This window comes from Lycorma delicatula, chromosome 11 (assembly GCF_047948215.1).
Source record: "Lycorma delicatula isolate Av1 chromosome 11, ASM4794821v1, whole genome shotgun sequence".
Lineage (NCBI taxonomy): Eukaryota > Metazoa > Arthropoda > Insecta > Hemiptera > Fulgoridae > Lycorma > Lycorma delicatula.
Genome location: NC_134465.1, coordinates 22,243,704 through 22,261,949, shown reverse-complemented (window position 1 = coordinate 22,261,949; position 18,246 = coordinate 22,243,704). Strand labels below are relative to the sequence as shown.

The following is an 18,246-nucleotide window of genomic DNA, read 5'->3' as shown; positions in this document are numbered from 1 at the left end:
TGCAGCTTTCATTGAATACAATGTTTTTTTTAACTGTAACTTTTAAATTATGTAAAAAACTAATTTATCATAAGAACTCAAAAAATTTTTAATTGAATTAAAACAGTTTAAAATATTTATTTACTCTACATTAATAAAAAAAAAAAAAAGTTTGTTAAATTTAAAACAAAAATTGATCAGAATATCACTTTTTTGATAGTAGGAATTTAAGCAAACAAAATCAATATTGCTCTGAGAATAGCTGCATTCTGGACAGTGACATATTTCATAAATACTCACACAATTACTATTTGACAGTCACATCAAATACTTAGTGATGTTATTTTTGTTTACTAAACTCTATAGCTAATTGAAGTTACGAAAGGAGAGAAAAGAATTAGCATCGCAGATGAAAATCAGATAAATGAGTGAAAGGGTAAGGCATGGGTTAGTGATTTTTTTATAAAAAAAAGTGTAAGGGTAAAAAGGAAGACAAAAATTAGAATATATAAGTAATTGAAAAAAATAAGAAGTAAAATATGACTAAGAGATCGGTACAGAATAGAAAGGAATGAAGAATGCATTAAAATAGTTAAGATAAAAAAATTATAAATATTAAAACATTAACTTCATTAACACAATAAGTGCCTTTTAACACACATTTAACCATTTTTGTTGTGTTACATTAAAAATAACATTTTAAAATTTTACATGTTATTTAATTAATGATTTTATTTTTCAGCTCTCATGATGTCTTTGAGATTGAATGAGAGGAACTTAATACAAGAAGTTATTGAATCTGTCCCGCCTACACATAGTAAGTATTTCACTTAAAATTAAGTTTTTCAGTTAAAAAATAATTTTCCAGTTGTAATAAAATTACAGTAAGCACTTCTTTAAGTAAAAATAAGATTAGGAAGTCTATATTATTTAATATCCGGTTACATAGTAACACAGTACAGAGACATTGTGTCAATGGTACTCTGCAGAAATTTCAAGGCATCTGTGTGCAGTCAAATGTACAATTACAAAAAATAAAAATATAATAGCAAAAATGAAAAATACAAGAAAATACAAAAAAAAAATTAAAATTTACTCAATTTTTTGTCAACACTAATTAATATTTTTATATTAATATTAAGTACAATGTAGGATATTAAACGTGAATAATATGTCAGTTAAATGGTCGCCATGACTCTGTCAGCAGGTGTCCACAATTTTTAATAAAATTTATTCACTCTGTAAGTCATTCTCTTCAATACAGCAGTGAATTTAATTCTTTAACTCTAGACATACACGTTATTCTTCAAATAACCTCACAAAAAGTAATCACAAGGTGTTAGGTTACATGACCTTGCTGGCCAGTCCTGATCTCAAATAATGAGAGATTATACGAATAATTGGATGGTTTCATGTACTGTGTGGCACGTCACATCATTCTGTTGTAACCATAATCTTCCACATCCAAATCTTCCAATTCTAGCAAAAAAAAAAAAAAAATGTTGAGCATTGTATGATTACAAATAGCATACATCACAGCAGTAAACCAGCATCGTTCTCGAAGAAATAGGGCTCTATCACTGCCCAAATTGCATGCTGTACCATTGCTTTCTGTAGATAAATGGTATGTATGTGAGTCCCTTGGGGCTTCACTGCACCAATTGGGGCAATTTTGTTTATTTGTTATTTGTTGGAAATGAGCCTTGTCACTAAAGATTATTTTCAGTTGAATTTATCACCCGCTTCCTTATATTCCAATACCCAATTGATGAAGTCTCTTCATTGTGATAGTCTCTAGGAAGCAGATCTTAACACCAATTGAATTTTGTATGCATGAAGAAAGTGTTTTATCAACATTTGTTATACTGTAGTCCATGAAATGTTTACTTGTTATGCTCGATGGTGTATTGATGTTTAAGAATTAATTATTACGCAATCACACAGCAGCATTTTGTGCAAACCAACCAAGATATTGACGCAGTGAATTTTCTTTGATGGAATACATCTGCTTAATCTTTTAAATCAATTCTTCAACAGTTGACTGGGAAGGGGTATTTTGTCTACTGAAATGAGTATGTAATTTTCTCATTGTTTCTTCTAAACCACTCCCCATTCTTGTAATGGGTTTTTACAATAAATAAATGTTGCTCTAACTTGTAATGTGGTATTTATAATAACCCCTACCTCTCATTAAGACAGTTATCAAATGTGCCAGCTTAGAATTTTGTAGTTGAAATTGACATGTAATTTAAAATACTGGTTCTTATTCCATACAAACATAAACACTTAGTTATGAGTGAACAGTAAATTTTGAACTATTTAAAATGGCACACCTGTTTTAATAATTAGTTTAACTGTAAACAGTATTTAAATTTAACTTTTAAATAATTTAAAGGTCATGACTGTCGGTTTTTTTACACAGTAAATGTGTAGTATTTTTCACTAAAAATTTTATAACTGATGATGAATACATGAATTTGAAAAGCTTATTATAAATTCATTAGTTTTATATTGTTTTGTTTTTTTATATAACCCAAAATTTATTTTATTGATATTATTATATAATGATGTTTTTTTCCAGTTGATTTATGCGTATCAATACTTCCAAGAGTATACATTGAGAAAACTCTGCAATTTATTGCAAATTCATTAGAACAAACAAGGCATATTGAATTTCATCTTTTGTGGATAAAAAGCCTAATACTTGCATGTAATTCACCACCACCTCCTATTTATATATTGCATACATTACATAAAAACCTTAATGATAAATATCAGCAGTTGTCTAAGATGTAAGTATTTTATTTTATTATTTATTAATATTTATACATATATCTCATAATTAATGTGTAAAATGTTTTATTAATCGTATTAGTGGCAATGATATTAACTAGAATTGATAAAAACTTTTGTAAATATACTGTCTTGTAAAGTCATTCAAGATTAAATTTTTCTTTTGCAATAAACAACTTTTTTTATCAAATTAAAGCTAAAAATATCAATTTAATAAGATTTTCATTACATTTAACAATAACATTCCCTTAATTTTTTGTGTTATTTCATAGCATTTTTATAAAATAAAACAGATATTCAATGTCATTTACACCTCATTAAAAACATTGTCACTATTACTGATTTGATTTTATATGTGCTGATTTTTATTTTAATAAGATTATAGCAAAAAAGTTCATTATCTTGTACAAGAAAAAATTAGAAATGCAGGGTCATCGAGATTCAGTAATTTAAAAAGATCATATCTCAGAAACCAGTAGAGTTAATCAAACGAGTTTTTTTTTTTTTTTAAAAACAAATTTTAAATTTTAAATATTAAAACAAATTTTTGTTTTAATATAAACAAAAAAAAATTGATATCACCAATTAAAATTAAATCATAATCATGTTCTAAATTTTCTAAAGTAGGTTGTAATTCATTGATAATATTTCTGTAAAAAAGGAAAGAAATATATATACAAATAAAGCAGTTATTGATACTGTTATTAATATTACAGCAGCTTTTAATATTTTGCAATTTCAGTATCAGTTTGAGATGAAGTTAATTTATACTTAACAGTAAATTCTGCAGTTCCTTCAGAATTATTTTTATTATCGCTATTGAATAATTTAATAGAGGTGTATTACAATTAGCAAAACAATCATAATTATCTAAAAAACACCAACTTATCGTTTCTTGATAAATTCACAATTCACAACATTTGCAATTCTTTCTGAAGAGTAAGCAAATTATAAATCGATTTAAACTAGAATGCAAATTACAAATATTTTGATATCTCAATTATAAGTTATTTTCTCCATTAAAAAACTGAATTATGCTCTCTCCAACATTATAGCAAACATGGAGAATAAAAACATAAATAATTGATATTTAACTTTAAAAAAAAGATTTTTAAACTAAAACCTTTTTTCTACGCTTTAATAATAATAACTTAACTGGATCATTTTACGCGTTTATTTTAATTGTCAGATCATTACACACATTTATCATTATTTATATTATTATTATAATGCTAACAGAAACACCAGTCTCTGGTACCGATGTAATTGATATTTTCTTTTTGTTCCACACTGCAGTGCTAAAATATTAAGTAAATTCGTAATTATGTTTCTAAGCACCTAATTAAACTGCTTTAATTTTTTTTAATTTATTTTTTATTAGTAAAGTAAAAATATAAAAAAGTCAATTGATTTTTAAAAGGGGGTTTTTTGTTGTAAGAATTTTAATAGGCTCAAATTTAAGCTTGCAGAAAGCCATGAGAGAGTTTGCGTGGTATCCATTGTACACAGATTTTATGGTAACCCAGTTGCTTGATAATACGGCCTATTTGTTCTTTAGATATGCCTAACTGAATAGCGATGCGTTGCTGGCCGAATCATCTGTCACTTTGAAGCAAACCATCCACTTCCTTTCGATGTTTCTCATCAGTCACAGAAACTGGTCGTCCACTACGTGGTGGTCCCCAATTGTCGCTTTACCAGCTGCACATTTGCAAAATTTCAATGCCACCTATTCACAGTACTCCTGTCAATAGTTTCACTACCATAAACCACTTTTAAACAATGAAAAATATTTGTAGGATTCAGATTTTCTGTTGTTAAAAATTTTATCACTGAACCGTTTTTAACTATGTTGACATATTGGCCGTACTCGACTCCATTTTAACTGCTACTGAAAACAAACTGGTAAACAGATTTCAACGCATTATCGCAGGTTTGTAGAGTGGGATTTTAGCTATGGTGCCCAATCGATAGTACCTTTTGTCTCCATATAGCACTCTAGTGTGCAAAATTTATCAGCTGAACCTCGTACTACTAGTTATGTAGATATAATTGGCAGAAAAAATAATACATGATACAATGTTTTTGTAAATGTTGATAAAAATGTTCAAATATATTTTTTTAAATTCAAAAACATTTTATTTTTTATCTTTGAAAACACTTTATGAGTATTTATACAAAAAGAACATAAAAAAATTTTTGTAACTTATAAAGTAATGAACTACGCAATATTCAAAGTACCTAGTCGTTGGTCCAATGTTTTCAGTCTTTATACACAGTCTAATGCACTTTTCTTGCTTCATTAAAGACAGATCTGACAATTGACACATTTATACTGGGTTTTCCTTTCCTTATATGAAGGGCACTCTCCACAGGTTTTTCTCTTGGATACCTTATCACAGAACTCTCCATGATGTCCTTGTTTGTGGTCTTCACCAAGCATTTTCATTACAAGATCCCTTGTGTTCCTTTTTTGAAGATTTGATATTTCCAGTCTCCTTAGATAGAGTTCAGCAAGTGCCTTGGCAAGTTCTTTAGTGAACTGAAATCATGTCGTAATTTCTGTGTTGATGTAGCACGTGTACAAAATATGTGTGTTTATACTTGCAATGCTGACAAGTCTGTAAATAACCGCTAAGGGCCAGCACCTGGTCCTCCTGTCCGATGCATACATGGCACACTTCATATCCAAAATATCCATGCTACATTTTGTGATGTTATAGTAACGTTAAACTTCCAACTTGTCCTTTTCTTCATTTATTTCAATGCTATGGCATATCATGGAAATTAAAACCACTGTTCGATTTTTCTTTGGAACAAATGATACTAATGTTCTATTCCCGTTGAACCCGAAATGAGCTGAATTTAGAGGTCGATCCAAACTGGGAAGGAATTCAACAGGTATCTCCTTTTTATCTTTCCTCATGGTACCTAAATAAGTTAGGCCCCTTTTTTCAAGCTGGTCCTTAACATCCATACTTGAAAACCAATTGTCTGCTGTGACATTATGATGACTTCCTTCAGTTGGTTTGCACAGCCTAACAGTGGCTTGAGTTAGTTTGCTGAAGTTGTGCTCTTCAGGAGTTAGTCTTATTCCATCACTATTGTATCCCGTACAAATAGGCATTATACAAGAAGAATCATTTTACGCTTGCCAGGCACATAATTTTTATGGTATATTTGTGCGGTGTCTTTGGCATATATGTTCAGAAACTGCAGCTACCTCTAAACAGGACTAACATTTCATCAATTGTTATGTTTTCTGATAAACTGTACATCTGTTTAGAGTTTTAAATTAATTTGGTGAAAATTTCTGATATTGTAGCTGCTTTATCACAAACTTTCCTTACATGTTGGGTTTGAGTATAGTCAAATCTCAAACATGAGAGTAAAATTTCAGAGCGCTTTACTGATATAGATGCATTGAAAATGGCCTATTGATAACGTCTTTAAAAAATATGGATGTAATGGTCTCTGGTTAGATATTAACAGAGAACAAAAGCAATAAGCCGATTACAGTATTTATCTCAATATAGTCGGTATCATGGTAATTTGACTTACTCGTTGAATCACCTAATGCGTTTCTTACTGCTTTTACATTTGTGTGTACAACTGTTGGATTAGTTATGTTGGGATCAAACAGCATTTTCCATATTTGTACCTTTTCATGCTTACTTCCTAATCTTTTTGCTATTCCAGTTGAGCCTGGCAAACATTCTCTAATGATGTGCACTGATGTTCGCCTACAAGTACCTCACCCTTGGCTCATTTATGCACCAAAGATAACCTGGTCCACACTCATTCTTTTCATTTAGCTTGAAACATATTCTGGAAAGTTTTATCAACTAGAACAATTTCATTGTCAAACTCACCAACCCTCGCTGCATCTTCAAGCCCCACTTCATTGTCCATGTCTTACATATCTTCACTTGACATTCATTAGACAATACATAGTCTGGGTCAGTGTCAGAATCATCCACGAACTCCCATATTTCTAAGGCATCTTCTTCCAATTGTTCAAACATCATATTTATGCGTTCTTCATAGTTCTTGTCATTGAAAGTAACCTGCCTACTGGTACTTGGATAGCCCATAAAAAGTTTTTTATAAATATATACGACCACACTATTTACAAAATGTGTTTTACAGAATACATTATAAATTACAAACTGTTTACAGAAGCAATAAAACCTTTATACTGATAAATATGCAATTAATAAATAAAATGTATAATGTATATGGAAAGATCTTGTTTAACAGACCAGAACATAAACGCACACAGAAATATCCAGTCATACAGACCAGGATATTTCATGAAACTCACCTGGTGAGTTTCAAACAATGATAAACCACTGTCAAATATTACCCTCAGACTACATGAAAACAGGTTTGTTGTGTAGAAGGGTAGTGGAGAGTAAGCTACTGAGCAGCCTAGAGATCAAGGTCATGCAAAGACGGTACCATACGAAAACAAACTTTCCCTCTGGTCTTATTTACTGGTGTTTTGATAAAGTTGTTACTGGCTTCCTCCAGTATAAACATTAAATAAGAAAGGAGTTGGCTTTCCTTTCTCTGCTGAAAATATAAGTATCATTCTTGTTGTTACTTCAGAGAAGAACCTTTTACAATCCTTCCAATATATTTTTAAACTTCTCCGTATTATATTTTTCTTACAGATTTAGCAATTTAACATTATAGATAATTCTACTTTAAATTTATTTAATTTTTAACATGTAAATTTAATATTTTATGTAAAAAAAAAATTAGCACAAAATATTTACCATTAAAATTTGAGTATATGAAGAGTGCTTTTAAAGTAAGGTTTGTTTTAATTTGCCACCTATTTACAGAACATAAACAGGTGATAAATTACTGTAAACAGTAAACAGCTTGCATAATTCAGTTATTTCAAACAGTAGTCGGCTGTTTGTAAGAATATTTAGTAAAGATGTTGCTAGTAATTTATATTCATCCATTATAATTAATGCTAAAATTTGTGATATGCCAGGTGTGAAGTACAAGAGTAATGCAATTTTTGATAGCAAAAAAAAACAATTCTGCAGGTAAAATTAATTGGCAAATTTGTGATATTAATGGTATGATTATTATGAATGATGTTAAAGCAAGACAGTGGTACTGTTCATTTCAAGAAAGACAAAGAAACATTCATAATGTAAAACATAGTGCAGGCCATCAGATGACTTAATTGAAAATGTTGACAAAAAATTTTGAGAAAAGCATTAAGTCTCTAGGTTATAATTCTCTTTAATGTTCCACAATCTTTGATTTATGGAGTTCAGACTAAAAAATTGGGCTGTAAATGTTATTTGTCAGATGGCTACCAATGATATTAACAAACACATAAGGAAAACTCTTACTGCAGCGCATAAATTTTTGCAGTGTTACGAAAATGAAAGTGATGAATTTTTTGACACACTGTTACTAGAGATGGAACCTGGATTTCTTATTTGAATGTTCAGACAAACAATTGTGGTATTCATCATCTCCTAGACCAAAGAATGTTTGGTAAAGAAGCTTACGGCTACTGTTTTTTTAGCTCAAAGAGAATTTCTTGCTTGTTTGTTGAATTTAGTGATCACAGAACTACTGTGAATGCCGATACGTACTGCAAAATTTTGTAGAATGCCTAGCCCTAAAAGGCAAATCAGAGAGCGAGACGGTAGAAAAGATTTTATTAGAAAATTTTCAATCATCCACCTGTAGCCCTGACAACTCCCCGTGATTATTTTATTTTTTTTATCTTAAACAGTAGCTTGGATTATAAAGATGTGACTGTGATGATGAATTGAAAAATGGCGTTACTGCATGGTTTAATTCACTGGTGGCATAATTTCTTGAAGAAGCTAGTGAAACACTATGAAAAATGCGTTGAAAGCTATGTAGAAAAGTAGTGAATAAATGTAGTTTTTTTGCATAAGTAATAGTTTGTTTATATTTTTTCAGTTTTGTTTTTATTTCAAAATGGACTTTACTTTAAAAACACCCCTTATAAATTAATTTTTATCTTATCAAATAACAGTGAGTTCAGTATAATTATCATCCAGCCTATTGATAACATACGCGCCACCATATATATCCTATAAAAGGTATAATATTACTCTTATAAATATGTAATATTTATATTATATAAATTTTTAGATCATATTTTTATAATTGTTGAATTGATATTCTTTTTATTTGCTTTAGATGTGATTTCAATAAATATACACTTAGATATTTAAGTATACTTGGAAGCGCTAGAAAGAAATTAAAAAGTAATTATAATGATGGTGATGAAAATGACGATATGTTTGTGGATGATAGCGATTTAGAAGATCTTAACGTTTCAAAAATGGAGACTGATTAAATATGACTTAAGATTAGAGTATCTGTGATATAAATACTTTATTTGTATTTTTGGTATTTTTTAATTATATAATAATATTGTAATTATACTTTCTAACTAATAAGTTATAATAATAACTTATAACTTTGTTTTATAAGATATAATTTTATATTTTCTCATGAAAATGAAGTTTTAATGTTTTTAATATTGTTCATAGAATAAAAGTGTTAAGTTTATTATATGCTTTTGTTTAACTTGCTTTGTGCACCGTGTCCCATGGCAGGATGGTCAGAATTTTTTCAGCAATATTTAATCTTCTTCCAGATGAGATAGAAGGTTAAAATCTTGCACACACGCTTGTCAATGCAATGCATTGTGACAAAGAATTCCATAAAAAAAATTTTTTATAGAACATTTGTTGTTTGCAAATTTAAACAACCACACTTGTGTATGAAAGACTTCGACAGAGAGTGCCCATCAGTATTCTGTTACACAAGAAAATGAATAGCCTGTAATATGAAGAGGGGTTATATATGGTCATTATATTTCAGAAGAAGTCCATCTAAGAATATATACAATTATGTAGTCATACATAAATAGTTCAAAAGAAATAAATTAACACATTTCCCTGAAATTTTGTTCAAGAAGTTTCTTAATAATACACTGCCTAATTGTGACAGTACATTTTTTTAGTCTATTGAGACTAAAAAGTGTAAAATAAAAAAAAAATTTTTACGTAAAGATTTTAGTTAACTAATGAAAAAATTGCAAAAAATACTGAAATTTCACTATTTGGAAATTATTGAATTAAAGTATAAATAGTTGGGAAAAATTTTCTAATACAAGTATATTTAAAAATGCACTAAAAAAAAGAAATATAATTTCACTTTCATATTAAATCAAGAATAAATGTTTATAGTAACCTCTTATTAAATTATTTCTCTCTTCAAAATGACGACGATCTCTTCTTTTTAAATGACGATCTATATATCTGTTTTCTATTCACCTTGTGAATTCTTTTATGTGAATATTTATTTATTGCATCTCTCAACTACATGTAATTATAATAATGCATATTGAATTTATTAATAAAATTCCTGTACATTTGATATCACAAATAATGAAAATGAGAAGCACCCTTCATTGTATTAATAGCAAACTCTCAATGAAATGATTAAAAATATAATGTAATATATATAAGTGTAAAGGAATAATAAATTCATTCAATTCACAGTATTGGAAAATTTTTACAAACGATTTATACTTGAATTCAGTAATTTCCAAATAGTGAAATTTCAGTACTTTTTTATAATTTTTTCATTAGTTAAATAAAAATATATTTAAATTTTTTTTATTCTATTGGAATTTTACTCACCATTTCTTAATAGAAAGGGTGTATTCATTTTAAGCTTTATACTGCCTGTCCCACTTTTTCTTATAGCTGTAATATATGCAAAGCATCAATTAGTACAAAAGGTACTAATCTGATTTACTTTCTCTATGAGTAATGATTTTCACCGTAGTTATGACCTGTGGTGAACAAAGTGAAGGTGTCATGCATGTATAATGCTGGATATAATTGAATTTTAACTGTACATGATGATATCCAATAGTATATTCTTCTAGTGATATTTTTAGATTAATCTGAAAATAAGGGCCTAGATAATTTCTAATTGTAACAGTACTTCTAATGGAACGGGCAAATCTTAATCGCTAAATTTTTTTTTCCATTTTTATTGAAAATGTGATATCTTTGTAATTATAATTTGTATAGAATAAGAAGACACTGTGATGGGGTTTTTACTTAATAAGCATTATAAAGTAAAAATTAAAGCAAATTTGTTATAAGCAGATTTAATCAAATCATGGGTCTGTGGAATCACCGTAAATCCGTGATTCGTCACCTGCAGTTACCATATTTAAGAAATCTGGGTCAGTTTTGGCCTGATTTTCAGATCTTCAAACATTTCAAGAGGGTGTTGTTTCTGCTGGTCTGACTACAGTTTCAGGATGAATTTCACAATCAACGCATGTTCCAATCTTCAGTTATCAGCTATCAATTGATAACTATGATCAGCAGTCAGGTGATTTAAGATTCTAGAATCTTAAATTCAGTTATCAGCTATCTCCAAATTGTAAGTCTACGGTCAAACTGCACTATGGGTCAAAGGTCAGGCGCCAACTTTAACAATTTTTTCATTATTTGTTGAAGTGGAAGGCTGATTTGACCGGGATCACCTTCAACTGATTCACGGCCATCTTTAAATCTGTTTAACTAGATAAAAACATTTGACCTGCCTGAAATTTAACTCCAAAAGCTGTTTAGGAGTTCATAAGACTCTGAAACTGATTCCCTGTTTTCAAACAAAATTTGACACAAACTCATTATTTTGTTTTTTCATCTATTTTGTGAAATCAGTAATCCACCAAGAACCGTAAAACACGTCTCTTCACTCACCAGGTGCCACTCTTTACTGAATAAAGATATCACAGTGATCTTTACAGGATGTCTCAAGAACAGAAACAACTTAACCCTTCCTATAGAGCAGTGGCAGCACCAGTTTTAAAACTTTACAATCACTTTTCATAAGATTAATATAAAATTTCACAGCATTAAAAAAAACAAAATAATAATTTATATATTAATTTAAATTATAATGCCAACATATAAGTATTTTTTTTAAAAATTAACTAATGTTATTAACTATATTGCTTGAAAAAAAATACAAATTAATTAAAGTAAACAACAATTTAATTCTAATAGTGTATGTATTATAAGGCAGAATTTAAAATACTTACATTTGAAAAAATTCACGTAAAAGAAAATGTAATTTTCAATGAGCAAGTATGAACAAGTAAAATTTATTCTATAGAGAAAATCCTTTTATTTCACTGTCTGACATTTTTGTTTTCCCTATTGTGTACGTTGCAATTTGTTCAACTAGTGAACAATAAGCTAAGTAAATGAGGTGTAGTCATGTTCAGACTCAGGCTGACCGTTCCTGAGATGTGTGGTTAATTGAATCCCAATCACCAAAGTACACCAGCATTTATTTATAAAAGCAACTAATTTTTTAAACATCATATTTAAACTCGCTGCAAAAGCACTTATGAAAAATAAACCATTACAAGTTGACCTTAAATTGAGCGTAATTGAAGAACGACTCGACCAGTCTTCATCAAATTATCACATGCACACAACTTCAGATATACTACTACAACACATCTAAATTTTCAGTGTTTCAGTGATCCAGTAGTTTTGGAAATTTTTGAAACATAAAACTTTATACTCAAATGTAATTTTTGTAATCCTCATAACTCAAAAAGTAAAGAAAATCCATTTTCACCTCCCTCAATCACACCATGCAACCAAAAGTAATACCATAATTTTCTTTGAAAATTATGTAAAAAAAGTCCCACTTTTACTTTCCTATCTAGATAGCACTATACCTCTATTAGGGAAAGTACTGTAAACAGTCAAATTTGGGCATATGCAGTTTTCACTGGATCTTGACATTTTGACGCCTAAGAAACCAATAAGCCAGACGGAATTTTCATATGTTAATGTTCATCATATGTACATGTGTTGGCTCTAAATCACCTTATTTCTCCAGAACTACTGGACCGATTTGACCATTTAATCTGACCAAACTTGGTCAGATTACATCTATATTTGGGGGCATTGATGCCATTAAAATTTCAACATAAAAGGTCAAGAGGGTGAGGCTTAGAGCAAGGTCACCCTTAGCGTCTCAAGATTTCCCCTAATTAAGGTCTTTTTTTCTTAAACACATTTGTTAACGATTAAAAAATAACAATATTTGCAAATTTGCACCTCCATCCCAAGAAATGCTCTAAACTAGTGTCGCAGTCCCACCATCTTGAAATTTCCCTGGGGGAAGTTCCGTTTTCCCTCATTCTCTTGGACCGCAAAATTTTAAATTTCACAGGGTTGCTAACCAAATATATTTACATGGTAAATATTAATTATTTATTTTACTCGTTTAATATTTCAAAGGTTGTTAGCACTGACATATAGCTGTTGCAGTCATCTGATATGTTGTGACATCACAGGTGAACAGTAGAATTGAATGAATGAATAACATTGAGTGTAAAAAAGTAACTCGGTCTGGCAGGGACTCAAACTTGATCGCACAGTTGACGGTACCTGGTGCATTAAGCCTTGTGGCTGCAACAGTCTGCTGACCGTACAAGTGAAATTTGTTCTTAAACAAGTTGTGAAATTACATCAGTTTAGTTAGTGCTGATCATCGCCACTAGTACCACCACACCCCTTCCCAAATAAGCTGATTTGGAAGTTGAGAGTTCTAGCATTCAAGTCCTAGTAAAGGCAGTTAATTTTTATATGGATTTGAATACAAGATCGTGGATACCGGTGTTCTTTGGTGGTTTGGTTTCAATTAACCACACATCTCAGTAATGGTCAAACTGAGACACTGTACAAGACTACACTTCATTCACACTTTAACATATCATGCTGTGAAGTAATACCTGAACAGTAATTCCCGTAGGCTAAACAGGAAAAAGAAAAAGAGTACCACCACACCCATGTGAATTAAATATAATCATTGAATTGAATAAACAAAAAAATACTAATTTAAATAAAATAATTTTTTAAATTAAGTTATGGGTGTGTAAGCTGTGTATCAGAAACGATGCATCATGTAGCTAAAACCGCGTTCCGGTGAAGTCCCACAACTGTGTTGTCAGATTTTTAGTAGGCATATAGAAATGCAATTAATTTTGTATAAGTATTTAGCAGTAAATTGAACAGAATAATTAAATACATGAATACAATTAATTAGCTTCGAGATTACTTGTATCTGTATTGTATAAACAATAAGTAAAAACAGAATAATGATAACAAAAATTCATGTTGTCTGCATTGTTTCTTTATTATTAAATGACTCTCATATATTGTGTCTTGCCACCAATTTATTTACTAAAAGGATTGTTTAATTTATTACAAAACTGTGATCTTTAACATATATATATATATGTATGTATAGATATATATATTTATACGTATATATTATATTTGTGAAACATATATTAATGAAATAAAATGAAAAGTAAGTTTTTATATAAACAGATTTTAGATTAATAAGAACTTCATAAAACTAAAATAATTTTAATATTTTAACTAAAATAACTTTAAAATTAAATAACACAAAAAGTAGAAGAAAAAAAATTGTGTCTATAAATCAACAACAAAGAACTCAGCAGCTGATTTACTGAAATTTGAACCAATAAGGAACTTCAAAAACATCTAATTATAACATTTAATAATTCTTCCTGATTTATCTATTATGAAATAGTAAATACACAGAAATAAATAAATTTGCTACCATATTACTTTTAACTAATTTTAGTTTATGTTCAACAATAGGACAGTAGTATGACAGAACTTGCTCAGCTGTGCACCCTGTGTGGCAAAATAAGTTAACATGGCTAAGAATAGGTCTTACAAATCTTTACACGGATTTGAATACTAGATCGTGGATATTGGTGTTCTTTGGTGGTTGGGTTTCATTTAACCACACATCTCAGGAATAGTCGAACTGAGACTGTACAAGACTACACTCATACATATCATCCTCTGAAATATTATCTGAATGGTAATTACCAGAGGCTAAACAGTAAAAAGAAAGGTCTTACAAATCTATACTACACTCCATTTGTATTGTATTTAATAAAATGTAAATTTGATGACAAGATACCTTATACTACTGTATTAAATGAGGTAGGTACAATAAAATTTGTTTAATTATTCTGTTTTTTGTGGTTATTTATCATTATTATTAATAATTATTATATTTATATTGTCACATGTTCAAGGCTCGATCGGGATGTTGAGAGATTGACAATGTAGAATGTCTACAATTTATTACTCTTAAGAGCATAAATAAAACAAGATAAATCAGTAATAATAATAAACAAATAATAATCATAGTAATCACAATCACAATAATAAATCTTAGTAATAATAAACAGTGATTACATACAAAACAGAATTTAAATTAATCATCAAGATTTATTTACAGAGTTAAATTTAATTCAGTCCCACTACAAAAAACATTAGTATAACCACTAGTCTTAACACTTTTAACCATTAGTCTTGTATTAACAACAGATAAGACAAGTAAAATTTCTTTTACTGCAAATACCTTTGCTGTTCACAAATAAAAAACTACCCTAAAAATTTATGAATGAGATTTAGTACATTATCTCTTTCACTTATAGTCTTACAGTAACTCGCCAAACAATTTCTTGTTTTCATGTACTGTTCACGCTGGAAGTACTCGTAACATCACCTCAATCGCATCAAATGTAATTGACTCCTTCATTGATCTCCTCGCAGAATACTCTCGCTTCAAACTCGCGTCACTCCTCTTGCAGACTGACATCATAACGTCTTGCTTAGATTGATTTTGCATGACTCCTTTCAATTGGTCTTCCCCAGAGTATTTATACTCCTATCCTTTTTTGCCTGCCGAACCAGACCCCAGTTGAGCGTGAGAACAATCAACCGAGCCCTTTCATTTCCATGCATTCCTACCCTGGCCCGGTACACTTTTCACAGAACATCTGTGTAGGTGTATTTATTAATATTTTTAATTTCCATTATTTTAATATCTTCCATTATAGAAAAAAGATCTGCTGTATTTTTTAATATTTCCATAGTTCAATTTTTGTTTGACATATTTTTAAATGCTCTGGGTAAGGTATATCAGAATTTCTAATATTCATATCTATATAAAACTTTTGTACAGATTTGTTTTCCACATTTCATTTTATAAACACCTGCTTTGTTAATTGAATCTGATTATTAACTTATTGTTTTTTTTTTTTTTATATTAAGTTTTTATTGTAAGTTATAATTTTATGTATCTTAAAATAGTAAATTCATCTATTTTATAATGGAATTTAAATTTAATTCTATTTATTAATTTAGTTTTATTTACTGCTATATATTTTATTAATTTCTTTAACAATTAATCTATTAATAAATTCTCCATCAACATTTATTGTTATATTGGTTTACTAAATATTTTGAGATCTTTCATTTTGGGTCTACTAGATTGTTTAACTGTGAAAATTTCCATATTATCCATGTAACGTGTATCAGTCAGTATATCTGCAAGCTTAAACACTTTTGTTATGTATATTTTGCATTTTGATTTAATAGATAGACAAAATGAACAGCGAGTCTGCACTCAATGTTCAATTGCTAGAACATCTACTAGAACACGGTTCATCTACAAAACCTTTCTGCAATATTTCTAGTATCTTGTTTATCATAATGTAACCTCCAAAATATTATTTTTGTTTACATGTTAGAAAACCCCATACATTTTTCTAGTAGATACCATTTTTATGAAATCTGCTGTTTCGTAATATTATCAAATCATACGGCTTATCAAAGAAAATGAAATCTTTTCAAGTCTTATTCAAAAGTGGATCCATTTCCTAAATTGTTGTTGTAATATCAAGAAATATGTCTTTTACTTTTATTCTATATTGTGCAGGCTAAATAAAGTGGATATCCTACAAAATTTGATCCAACATTCCTGTTGATGTTACACTGGTACCACATGAATTTACATAAATATGAGTCAAGCATAGATCTCAAATACCACACTCCTTGCAACTCCGTTTTTTGCTGCTGTCCATAAACTCTCCACTGCATTTGTATTGCCTCCATTAAATGGATCTTGAAAGTTAACCAAATGATAAACAACCTGATGAGTAAAATTGTAACTTTGTACGTAAGGTCATCATTGTAACTCTGCCGACTATCAGAAATTATGTTCATCAGAGGTCTTTCTTTTTCTTGTATAGCCTCCAGTAATTACCTTTCAGATAATACTTCAGAGGTTGATATGTATGAGTGTAAAGTGTAGCCTTATATAGTCTCAGTTCGAACATTCTTGAGATGTGTAGTTAATTGAAACCCAACCATCAAAGAACACTAGCATCCACGATCTAGTATTAAAAATCTATGTAAAATTAACTGACTTTACTAGGACTTGAATGCTGAAACTCTCGACTTCCAAATCAGCTGATTTGGGAAGACGCATTCACCACTAGTCATCAAAGGTCTAATCAACTCCTTTATAACACTTAGTAACATGTCATATCTGCTGTTCAAATTGGCCAACTGATGCAACGCATCAGTAAATGAATCAAAGTTTGTCATACCTGCAGTGTGGTGTGAACCACAAGATCATTCATCGGCTGTTACTTCCATATTAGATAGATAAGTGAGAAATAAGGAGTAGATCTGAACACAGTAAAAAGTACGTGACTGTTACAAGGCTAGTACTTCACAGCTGAAACATACATGTACCACATACTTCTAACAATACTTTCCAATACATCTAACTATAGAGTTCAAAGTTCAAAATGAGGAGCATGGTGATCCTACTTTTGAAGCAAGTATCTCTTTCTTCGTAAATTTTGATTACTCGTGGCTAATTTAACTTTGTTTGAAACTGTTAAAAAAACAATGACAATCTTTTAGGTTCTTGGCCAAGACTGGAATTTTCTTCACAATAACGCTAAAGTACATTTCTTTTGTAACTTCCAAGATTTCTATTTTGAAGAAAGTGATTTAGTATATTGCTTAACCTTTTTAGATCATGTAGCCTTGGAACTGGCTATGTGCGGCGTCAGTTTTAAAACGCTGTTACAAAATCATTTTATATGGGATCTAAGTCGGTTATTTTTTTTTATATTCACAAAGGAATCAGTTTTATTAGACAATTTGAACGACGTAAAAAATACAATGTAAAATGCTTTATTTAGACTAGAAAGAATATGACCATTTTTTTCTCAGAAATGTGCTTGTGTGTGTGACTTGTGTATTATAATTGCTATGAGGATTACGGATTTATTTATTATTTACTAAAATAGCTTATCTTACTAGCAACATATCAATGTATTGAAACACGGCACACAAAAAAAAAGAAGGAATTTGTGGTGATGAATATGTCACTTTTACTTGAGATCTATAAATATCTTTTCTGACAAATGATATCAGTAAACATGTAACGCACATCGATTCGTAATGAATAACACTATACAGTAAAAATGGGTTTTTGTCA

General features: G+C 29.6%; 1 protein-coding gene across 1 annotated transcript in view; it reads left to right on the top strand.

Moving 5' to 3' along the window:
* The window catches only part of LOC142332287 (periodic tryptophan protein 2 homolog), a 55,302-nt gene extending 45,945 nt beyond the window's left edge, over positions 1-9,357 (top strand). Inside the window, exons 17-19 of the mRNA XM_075378628.1 lie at positions 722-796; positions 2,561-2,771; positions 8,980-9,357. Coding sequence (XP_075234743.1) covers positions 722-796; positions 2,561-2,771; positions 8,980-9,139 — 446 coding nt within the window. The 3' untranslated portion in view covers positions 9,140-9,357. The remainder of the gene's footprint in view (positions 1-721; positions 797-2,560; positions 2,772-8,979) is intronic.
* The last annotated feature ends 8,889 nt before the right edge of the window (positions 9,358-18,246 follow it).